Consider the following 11,782-nt stretch of genomic DNA (forward strand, 5'->3'; position numbering starts at 1 on the left):
CGTAGTTGGAGTCGTTTAGAATGTATGGTTAGGTTTATATTTTATAAATATTTTTGAATTTGATAAATGATAATGAAATGTTAATGAAAAAGGTTTTTTAATTTTTACTGTTAAAACTTAATGTTGCGATGGCGTAAGATTTACGAATTACGATGCTTATAAATAACTTGAGAATACACTTAAATCTAATAACTTAAATTTAAAGCAACACTGAATTATCAGTGAATTGTTTTTAGTTTTATTAAGTGTCTATAGAAGGTACATAAAATATAACCTAATACATTTTCAAGTCGATATTAATCGAGTATTTAATATTTAATATATCAAATGATTGCGAGGGCATTCCTCAAGACGTGTGCGACTGTAAGAGTGTTTAGAAAATGTACCCCTTCGAACTATAGGTTCCTTAGCACTGATATTTGGGTAAAAATTATAAATTTATATTTTATTTTAAATATTTGTACTTAAATAATAATACAAAGTGTTATTAGAATGAAGATCTAACTTTAGATGTAAAACTCAAAATTGAAAAACATTGGAAAGAAAAACTGTGTAAAGGTACTTTTGACTCGAAAAATGTCGACGACAAATTTTATGTACTTTCCATGTTTCCTTACCCATCTGGTCGACTTCACATGGGCCATGTTCGTGTTTATGTTATTTCCGATTCAATAGCTAGGTTTCATCGTATGAATGGACAAAATGTAAGCATATCAAATATAACTGTACTTCATTTTACTATGTACTTGACCTATGTTACAATATACATAGTTTTATTGATTTTATTGTAGGTATTTCAGCCAATGGGATGGGATGCATTTGGTCTTCCAGCTGAAAATGCAGCCATGTTACATGGTGTACCTGCTGATCAATGGACTGTTTCAAATATTGAACACATGAAACAGCAACTATTACAACTAGGATGCAGTTTTGATTGGTCTCACGAAATAAGTACATGTGACCCAATGTACTATAAATGGACTCAATGGTTATTTATTAAAATGTTTGAATCGGGTCTTCTTTATTCTAAAGAAGTACGAAATATTTTCTATTATTCAGTATTCATTCTTGATTACCAAAATAAATAGTCTAATGAAAATACTGTTCAACAGGCTGAAGTAAATTGGGATCCGGTAGATGAAACGGTGTTGGCAAATGAACAAATAGATGAAAATGGATGTTCATGGAGATCTGGTGCAGCCGCAGAGAAAAAAACCTTAAAACAATGGTTCATTAGAACTACAAAATTTTCCAAGTAAGAATTGATGTAAATTGAATATGGTCTTTTTTTTATAAACATTGGCTAATAACATGTATTATAAATGTAATTTAAATAATCTCAATATTATCTCTAAATTAAATTTAAGTAGTTTTTCACTTTTTATTAAACATTATACTTTTTTAAATGCTGTACAGTTATTAGGCGATGAAGCTTTAAATAATTTTTTCCCCTTTTTTTTAGTGATATGTATAAGGGATTAAATGACCCTTCATTAAAAGGCTGGCGTGATATAATTAATCTTCAAAAACATTGGATTGGAGAATGCAATGGTTATGCATTTGATTTTGATCTGTACACTGATAACGAATATCGAACGGTACTTAACATTTGGACTCCATACCCAGAACACATTCCTTTATCTACGTTTATTTGTATTAAACCCAATTCGTTTGTTCATAAACATTACGTAATGAAATCTAATAATGTCTTAATAAAAAATGTAATAACTGGCAAAAAGCTACCGATTTTGATCACCGACTGTGTTGAATATCCTGATGGCCAAGATGTCCGTTTAGCTGTTCCGCAAGTATATGATGTTGATAAAGAATTAGCTAAAAAGCACTGTTTATCTGATGGCCACGAAAATAGTAAATTAACTAAAGAAGATGTTTGTAAAATAGCAAAAGAGTTAAACATTGGAGGTTACGCCGTGAGTTCAAAATTACAAGATTGGTTGATATCTAGACAAAGATATTGGGGTACACCTATTCCAATTATCCATTGTAATAAATGTGGAAATCAAACTGTGCCAATAAATCAGTTACCAGTCACGTTGCCTATGTTGAATGTACCAGGCGATAGAAAGTTTAAATCATTAGAAATGGCAGCTGACTGGATTAAGACTAGTTGTCCAAAGTCAGTATTAGACATTTTGTTGAAATATTGAAGTATAAAAATTAAATTAATTTGATAGTATTTTAGATGTGGCAGTGAAGCGAGAAGAGAAACTGACACAATGGATACTTTTGTAGACTCTAGTTGGTATTACTTAAGGTACCTCGATCCAAAAAATGAGAATTTAATTTTCAATGAGTCTTTGGCTCACAAAATGATGCCAATTGATATTTACGTTGGCGGCAAAGAACATGGTGAATTAACAAAAATGAAGAGTCTTTTGTTTTGTAATTTAATTATTAATTACCAATAACATTTTTTTCAGCCGTGTTGCATTTGTACTATGCAAGATTTTTCAATTATTTTCTGCATTCTATTGGCCTTGTGCCTGAACCAGAACCATTTAAAAATTTGTTAGTTCAAGGAATGGTAATGGGACAGAGTTTCAAAGATAAGATTAGTGGTTTGTACTTAAAACAAGACCAAGTCGTAAAAAAAGGCAAAAGGTATTTCACTATAAACGGTGACCATCCGGTGACTACAGTTTGGGAAAAGATGAGCAAATCTAAACATAATGGAGTGGAACCGTCGAGCACTTTAGACGAATATGGTGTAGATACTATGCGGCTTTTGATCCTATCGAGCGTGGCTCCTACTTCGAATAGAAATTGGAACTCGGACAGTTAGTATTTATAAGTTCAATTAATTTTATATTAGTTTGATAATATTATTAATTTGTATTATTAGCTTTTCCTGGTATTTTAAATTGGCAACAAAAACTATGGTCAATCATACAACAGTTTCGACACATAAGGACTAGTAGTCTTCAACAAGATTCTATTGATTTTTCAAAATTCCATGACGAACAAATGAAACTATGTGAGGCACGTAATTATTATGTTAAAAAAACATCAAAAAATTATAGAACATCGTATCAACTAAGTGTCGCTATTTCATATTTACAAGGACTATCAAATGTCCTAAAGGTATGTATTATAGTAAAGTAACACACAGATAATTATTTAAACTTGATCACACCATTTCAACTTCGCATCAAAGCCCATTGAGTAAATGAGTTATTAACTTTTTTATTTTCTTGTCTTGTATTTTTCTTAATTAAACATTTTTTGAGTCTAATATATTTAGATTAAAAAAACAAATATAAAGTCTACTTAAAGCCTAACGGCTAAAATTATAAAACATGAAACATGTTTTAGCCTGCTGGCTTCTGAATTGTAATTTTTCTGATTTATAATCTCCTTGCGATTTATGATGATGGTATAGTCTTAATTATATGTTCTGCCCAAACGTTTGCATGATGATGACGACTCGTTATTATTTCGATGACATCTTATATGTTATTATACGTTTAAAGTAGGCGCGATACTTAAGTATCGCTAATTAGTGTCGTTTTCGGGCTGGAGGAGCTAAAGCATGTTCCATGCTAATATATATATATTAGCATGGAACATGCTTTAGCTCCTCCAGCTTTATATATATATATATATATATATATTAGGTCTACTAATAATTTGTTTTTAAATAATCCGAGTTGAAACATAATTAAAAAATCTTATCTATTATAATAAGTATCTTATGTGGTATCTAAATGAAAGCGTGTTAGAAAAGGAAGAAACCTTAGAAAAGGACGATAAAGGTGAGTATATTCTTCAGTCAGAATTCGATGCAGCGCTGGAATATACTAAAAACAATAAAGCAAGTGGAATAGATGAAATACCAGTAGAATTAATAAAAAATGGAGGACAAGTTATGAAGACTAAGTTTTATGAGATATGTAATGAAATATATCAAAGAGGGGTGATGATAAACGACTTAAAACACGGATTAGTCGTAACGTTACCAAAAAAGAGAGGAACGATGAAATGCGAAGAACACAGAACAATAAATCTTACATCTCACGCTTCTAAGATATTATGTAGAATAATAAAGACACGAATAGAGAGTAAAATAGACTCAAATCTAGGGAATGACCAGTTTGGTTTTAGAAAAGATGTAGGTACTAGAGAAGCAATTCTATCATTGAGAATCTTAATAGAAAAACAAATACGAGTAAATAAAGATGTTGTAATAGCTTTTGTCGACCTTGAAAAGGCTTTTGACAATGTAAATTGGGACAAAATGTTTGATATATTAAAAAGACTAGGAATAACTTATAATGATCGTAGAGTTATATACAACCTATACAAGAACCAAGTGATACAACAAGATGGAATAGAAGAAATAGCAAGAATTGGTAAGGGAGTAAGGCAAGGATGCATTCTGTCCCCAATTTTGTTTAATATGTATATTGAAGAAGCTATAAAAGAAATAAAAGAGGAAATACAAGTAGGAGTCAGAGTAGGTGGACAAAAAGTAATAGCACTTCGATTTGCAGATGATATAGCGTTTTGCACTGAAAAAGAAGAAGACTTGCAATTATTACTTGAGAAAACGGAAGATATCTTAGGAAATTACGGAATGAAATTAAACAAAAATAAGACCAAAGTTATGTCATGTAGCAAATTAAATAGAAAACGGCTTAACATAAACATTAAAGGTGAACCGATTGAACAAGTGCAAAGCTACTGCTATCTTGGCAGTAAAATAAACGACGACGGTAAAAGCAAGTTAGACATAATAAATAGGATTGCACAAGGAAAAAGAGCATTTCAAAACAAAAACCACTTACTAACGACAAACAGTGTGGGGCTAGACACAAGGAAAAATTTTCTAAAAATATACGTATGGAGTGTAACACTATACGGATGCGAGACCTGGACAGTAAGCGCAACTGAGAAGAAAAAATTAGAAGCTTTTGAAATGTGGTGTTACCGGAAGATGCTCAAAATTATATGGAGCGACAGAGTAACTAATGAAGAAGTTCTGGGAAGAATTAAAGAAAAAAGACAAATTTGGAAAATTATAACTAAAAGAAGAGATAATATGATAGGGCATACACTGCGTCACGATAGTTTACTGAAGCTGATTATTGAAGGATATGTAGATGGTAAAACTGGAAGAGGAAGACCAAGAATGGAATACATTTCACAGATTATGAAGGACATGGAAATAGGTAGTTATCGAGATCTAAAGGAGCTGAGTTTTAACAGAGAAGCTTGGAGAGCTGCGGCCAACCAATCTAGAGATTGAAGACCGAGAAAAAAAAAATCTTATGTGGTATCATTTTAATAAAATATATTCTACTGAATTGTAGGAAGACAATATAATTTTTTTATTTAAAAACAATAATAACTATTGAAAGTAAATATTAATATTAATAACTAATAAAAAATCATATTTGTTAGGACGAAGGACTACAGGCTGAGTAAGTAATGTAACAGTGTGTTAGCGTCCACTGATTCACTGCTGGTTTGACACTCGACTATACATGACATCCCTCTATGGGCAGGTGACTGACTAAAGAGAAAGTCTACTGTCCTCCTTCCCCATAAAATGACAGAAACCTAATGTTGTAATCCAAAATTCTGCCGAATAGACAAAAAATTCATAAAAAAAATAAACATATATTTAGCAGTAAAATTATGCTCTCCTTATTCTACTGTAATACAATTCTTATATTGTCCTCGTATTTAAATTCATTGCTTACCAACAAAATGATGTACATGTTTTTTTAATTTACAGAAGTCTCCCAAAGAAATGGTCAAGTATAGTGGTGAATATGAACGTCTATTAGCTGTACAGATAATAATGTTAGCTCCGTTGGCACCTCACTTTGCGTCAGCTTTGTGGAGTGGTTTTATAACTGCACCAGGCCGTATAAACTCAAACTGGGAACAAATCAAATGGGATGAAGACGTGGTCAATCAAAGTTGGCCCCAGGTGGATGATAATTTTGAACTCAAATTTTATTGTCTGGTAAGAAATAAAAAAATAATAATAGAAAATATTTCACGGTGGGGTAAAGTTTTAAAGGTATTAAAATTCATTAGAAAGTGATGGAATCTTATTAAAAAAGAAAAGTGTAACTGTCAACATAAATAATAAGAATTACTTTTATAATTATTGTAATGATATTCTTTTGAATTCTATGAGTGTATTAAATCTTACAATAAGATTCTTACTTTAATGTTATTGTATAAAATTGTAAAGATATTAATAATTCATAATTTAATTTTAGGTTAATAATGCTGTTAAATGTGTATTAAAAATTCCTAAAAAAGAAGCGGTATTGTTAACTAAAGAAGATGCACTGAAAAGAGCATTACAACAAGATATTATTCAGGAGTATACTTCATCGTGGAATATAATTAATACAACATTGCAATTGTATGAAGACGATGATGTTTATTTTTATATAAAAACTGATAGAAAATTCACGCCAAAAAAGAAATCTGACATTGAAATTAAAAAAGAGCATACAAAATGTAACTAGTGTATGATTCTATAATCATTTATTTAATTTTAATTATATGTTTTGAAATTGTTATTATATCAGATTTTTACTCTTGCAGTCATAATATTAGACAATTTTTGCCGCTTTTATAAATACTTAATTGTTGAACATTAAAATTGCTTTTTGTTCAATGGAACCTATGTATGCTATTATAATTTTGTGAGAGACAAAACAATTGTTTTAACAATTTACTATAATCTTTCCATTCGAGATTCATAATCATCTTTTTGTTTTATTTACATAGTTTTGTAATTGTTTGTTTCTCCTGTTAAAACCCTATTAAAAATATACATAATATGTCCCCTTTTATAAAATCAACTTGTATTCTATTCGTTTTGGAATCTCAACAGATAGTTCTGAGTATAATAAAGTATATTACAAATTATTTGCCATTGAAAATAGTTGATAATTAATTGTAATGAAAAATCAACCCACCGAAATATGTTAAACCTTTTTAAAAGTATAGACTTAGCTTGTTGATTTTTATATGTATTGTCTTCAATATTGGTGGACAAATTTTGTATGTTTACAATTAAAAAATGATATGAACTCTATTGAAATTGTCTAGTGGCTGGCGACTGCACTGTTGAAAATTATGTGATCAATATTAAAGATAGATCTTATAATGACTTCATAGTTCATTAATAGATTAAAAAGAAAAAACTGGGTTTCGTGTTTTTAACCAATGTTTTGTATTTTATTTATTTTAGAGTTGTTTTATCCCAGTGAGTACTGCAGTGGGCTTTAGCACGTTGTACAAATGTGTGTCTGTGTGCCTCCATATTTGAAATCATTTTGGCAACGTCCTTCTTCCAACGTGTTAATCAAAGTGTCACTGTAACGGCTTATTTTCGATACTTTGTTTTGGCTTGAATTTTTATGTAAGTTGGGCCTACAGGCTACAATGCTTATGAGAGACCAATCCATTTTGAATGTACAATTCATTGAAGTCTGCTAAATTATTTAATGGACAGCAACTCTTAAACACTACATTTTTATTTTGTATCCATCGACTAGTTGTGTTATCTATCATTGCAGTTTTTCTGTACGGATCTAACGATTGATTATTACATAGTTTTTCATTTTCGTAGAGCTTTGGCTAAACAAAAACAAAATATATATATATTTTTGTTATTTAATATTAATGAATAATATACAGTATAGACAAATATTTAAAACTACTTGGATTTAGTTCAAGTATTTAAATATTTTTCATTTGGTGTTTTAATGCACTATTATTAGTAAATAGTAATCGATACAAACATAAGTGGGTAGCGGTAAAATACAATTGAGAACGTTTTACCTTTTTGGCTGAACGATTGAGAACACTTTAAACTCACAAAGAACTTACCGCTGACTCACAAAACCAATACGATTGAGAACGAATTTACGTGCAACGTTACTATATTATTTATTTGGCTATCGAACAATTTAGCATATTGTATTTAAATATTAAAATATTAAGTTATAATAATTATACTAAAATTTAATAAGTATGACTCAGCATGTTTTTTTTTTGTTGGGCATTAACAATTATTAATGTATATAAATAAAATGCATAATACAAATATTCTTATCATAGCCACAAGTTTATTTCTAAATATAATAATAAAAAAAAAATGAGACACTGAGTAAATGCAATTGTTAAAGCTGTATTTGTATTAATTAAGCTTAATTGTAATTGTGTTAAAATCATAAAAAAAGTATTTGTAAAAAATGGCAACGTTGGAAAAAAATTAAATCTATCGAGCGTTCTCAATAGTAACACTAAAAATGCCGTTCTCAATCGTTCGATAGCCGTGGATAGGCCCACCGGGATACTGGGCAAATCCCGGTAGGGGGCCTTTTTTCGGTTTGCTACTCAACACAAGAAAATAATTATATTGGGTGATTATTTTAACGCCCTACACTAGTTTTTTCTTAAAATAATTGGTATTTTGTAGTTTATATTTTTGAAGGGGAAGAGGTAATTTTTTTAAATTTTTGGCTCAAAAAAGTACCTTTTAGGTATGATTTCTGATGCATAGACTCATACATGTACTCGTACATGAAAAAATTAGTTCAGTGGTTTAAAAGATATCGAGTCAACAAAAAAATAAAAACATTGCAAAAATACGCATTAAAGCTTTAACTAATTAAGACGATTTTTAATTTTTGAATTGAGAGTTTTTTAAAACATTTTTAAGGTATTTATTTTTTGTACTAACGTGGTTGTTTTGCGTATTGCCTAGTTCTCGTTGAATAATTTCCTTCATCAAATTACCATAGTCGAAAATTTTGTCCCTTTTTTTAATTTTTTCTAACTGCCGTTTTGTGTACTGAATGAATCTGTCTTTTCCTTTCTTACCAATTTTATAGTCGTCTTCGTTATTTACTAAATTCGGTATAATGGCTAAAATGCAATTGTTTGGATCGTTGGTGTATCTCATTTTCATTGCAAATTCTCTATTAATTTTTTCTCTCCATTGTTGTTCTTCTTGAAGTATTCTTTTGGCTTCTTTCTCAAGATCTTCGAGTTTACGGATTTTTTCATTCGTTTCTTTCAACTTTACTCTTTCCTCGTGTTCTTTTATTCTCATAATTTCTGTTCTTTTAGCATCTTCATTTTTTTTATCATCTCTTCGACGATTTTTTAATTCTTCTTCTCTGAGTCTTTTACGTTCTTCACTTTGCATCACCTTTTCAGCATTTTTTTTAATGATCTCTTCACGAGCTTTCAATTTTCTAAGTTTCTCTTCTTCCTTCTTTCTTTTTTTTTCCGATTTTAAAAACGTTTCTTTCTTGACATTCAGTATCGCTTCAGTTCTTTTTTTTAACAAGTCTTCCTTTTGTATATTTTCATTTTCCAAATTTTGAATGGATTTTGCTCCTTAAATTGTAGGTATCAACATGTATAATATTAGTATTAAGTATTACAATAGGTAAGTTGTGTTACATTTTAAACCCCAATAACGAAATAATTTACAAGTTTTATGAAAACAAAACATTTCAAGTATTAACTAATTAACGAATAAATTTGTATAGGTACTTAAAAGAAACACGTTATTTAATGATAATGTAGAATTAATGTTAATATGGGTTTTAGTTAAATTTATATCTTTATACATTAAATTTTTACCCGTTTTTTATATTTACCTACGGCCGGCCTACGCAATCAGTATTAGTAAAATTGCTGTTTAATCATTTATTGGAGTAGTATGTATAGCCCTACATGATTTATTTTATGTATTGAATTATATGCTTGCTGTAAATTGTAATTATTATTTTTTGTTTCATGTATACTAAACTGGGCCAAAAAAAACGAACAATTTTTCTTTTGAACGGTACTATGAAAATATTGTTACCTTGTTATATTGTTATCTTCAACATGTACTATATCAGGTTGCAACACATCCATTAAAGTAAGTAATATACCTAATAATATTGCTTAAAACTTTTATTTAAAAAAAAGTCGAATCTATTATGTTATTATTATGCAAATTTTTACAACTTACTGTTTATAGATTATGACAGTAGTTAAATTATTTTATTAATGACTCCAGTTATTACTTATACATTCACCATTCAATCCTTATTGAATATTTTCTTTTATTTATTAGGTATTTTTAACTAGCTTATAGTTTTATCCTAAGAGTAATATATGCTGTGTAAAAAAATTACACTGGAAATTAGCCATATATTATAGCCCGTATATATCTAAAAAAATATTAAATTAATATAAATTAAGTGTTTTTAACTTTGCAAGTTAAATTCATCGTTAAAGGACAGATGGTTTTAATGAATTAGTTGCATACATTGCTCTTAGTAAGTATAAATGTATTATAATAACTCTGTTAATTTTCACCATATATATTATATACATTTATGTATACTGAAAATAACATTAATTGTTGTATCAAATGCATTAACATTAACTATAATCTTTTAGCGAATAAATTGACAATTAACTTAAATAAATATGTCCATTGTTTCTAAAATACCACATACAAAAGCTAAAGTAACAAAAAAAAAATGTGCCCCCTTAATAAACTCGAACGAAATAACATAATACGTAGAACAAACACATTTTGCTCCATCAATAAATTATTAATAATAACAAGGAACAATTACATTTTATTTGTTCCGGAACAAATATCTTGAGGAACGAGTTCCGGGTATTTGTTCCGGAACCATTACAATAGGGAGTCATGAAGGAACTTGTTCCGGAATTAGTTCCCAATCCCTGCCCCATATACACAGATTCCTAAAAATATATATATTTTTTAAACTTAATTTTATAATTAAGATAACTGTGGTAAATCTTACTTAATTTTATTTGTTTGTCCTTTTTAAACTTTTTTTTATCCCCGGGTAGCGAAGAAGAAAGTAAACGTTTTTTGATTTTGCTTTCGTTAGTTGGTCGCCGACTACCTTGGTTTAGTCCTTTTTTTCCAATTCCACTATCAGTAGAATCATCTTTAAAAATATGTCCCCATATTTTTTCATCAGCAGGACTCAGTTTACCATATTTTTGCATATGATTTGCCATTGATTGATATTCTTTAACAAACTCTGAAGAGTTGTCTAGCTTCTTTTCTAAATGCTTTTCCCATTTTTTTTGATCCGCAGGACTAAGTTTGCCGTACTTTTGCAAATTATTTACCATCCTTTGGTATTCTTTAGAAAATTCTGGAGATCCGGCCAGTTCTTTTTCAAAAAGGTGTTCCAACATCTTTTGATCTGCAGCATTAAGTTTACCAGATTTTAACAATAGAGATAATTTTTTCTGGTATCCTTTAACAAACTCTGGATATTCAGATAGTTGTTTATCTTTTTTTAATATAGGCCCTCGTTTATTTGGTTCCAAACTACTATGCATGCCAAACTTTTGCATACGCTGTGCTACTATTGATTTTTGTTTATGATTTGTCATTAATTGGTATTCTTTAGCAGACTCTGGATCGTCTAATTTCTTTTTAAAAAGCTCTTCCCATTTTTTTTTGTCTACATGATTGAGTTTTCCATTTTTTTGCAAATTATTCTGCATCATTTGATATTCTTTAGCAAATTCTGGAGATTCGGCCAATTCTTTTTTAAAGAGACGTTCCCACATTTTTTTATCTGCTGCATTAAGTTTACCGGGTTTTAGTGCTTGAGTTATCGTTGCTTGATGCTCCTTGGTAGATACCACTATATTTTCTTTTAGAGGACCTCTATGAAAAAAAAACCATTTAAGTAATTGACATAATTTTATAAGAATATGTATCGAGTAT

General features: G+C 29.4%; 2 protein-coding genes across 2 annotated transcripts; one reads left to right on the forward strand and one right to left on the reverse strand.

Annotated features, from left to right (window-relative positions):
- Positions 1-67: 67 nt before the first annotated feature.
- Positions 68-7,139, forward strand: LOC126845582 (leucine--tRNA ligase, mitochondrial). The gene is made up of 10 exons (XM_050584306.1): positions 68-423; positions 492-704; positions 792-1,034; positions 1,113-1,255; positions 1,463-2,137; positions 2,204-2,370; positions 2,442-2,798; positions 2,864-3,102; positions 5,759-5,992; positions 6,255-7,139. The coding sequence occupies exons 1-10, from the start codon at positions 328-330 to the stop codon at positions 6,507-6,509; spliced, it is 2,622 nt and encodes an 873-aa protein (XP_050440263.1). The 5' UTR covers positions 68-327; the 3' UTR covers positions 6,510-7,139.
- Positions 7,140-7,173: 34 nt separating this feature from the next.
- LOC126845870 (golgin subfamily A member 6-like protein 6) lies at positions 7,174-11,388 on the reverse strand. The gene is made up of 3 exons (XM_050584860.1): positions 10,941-11,388; positions 8,738-9,396; positions 7,174-7,629 (listed from the first exon to the last, which is right to left on the reverse strand). The coding sequence occupies exons 1-3, from the start codon at positions 11,386-11,388 to the stop codon at positions 7,423-7,425; spliced, it is 1,314 nt and encodes a 437-aa protein (XP_050440817.1). The 3' UTR covers positions 7,174-7,422.
- Positions 11,389-11,782: the final 394 nt, after the last annotated feature.

This window comes from Adelges cooleyi, unplaced genomic scaffold, assembly GCF_023614345.1.
Source record: "Adelges cooleyi isolate 19-005CV unplaced genomic scaffold, UGA_ACOO_1.1 ACOO_flye_CR_arks_rails_tigmint_CR_PRNA_8, whole genome shotgun sequence".
Taxonomy (NCBI): Eukaryota; Metazoa; Arthropoda; class Insecta; order Hemiptera; family Adelgidae; genus Adelges; species Adelges cooleyi.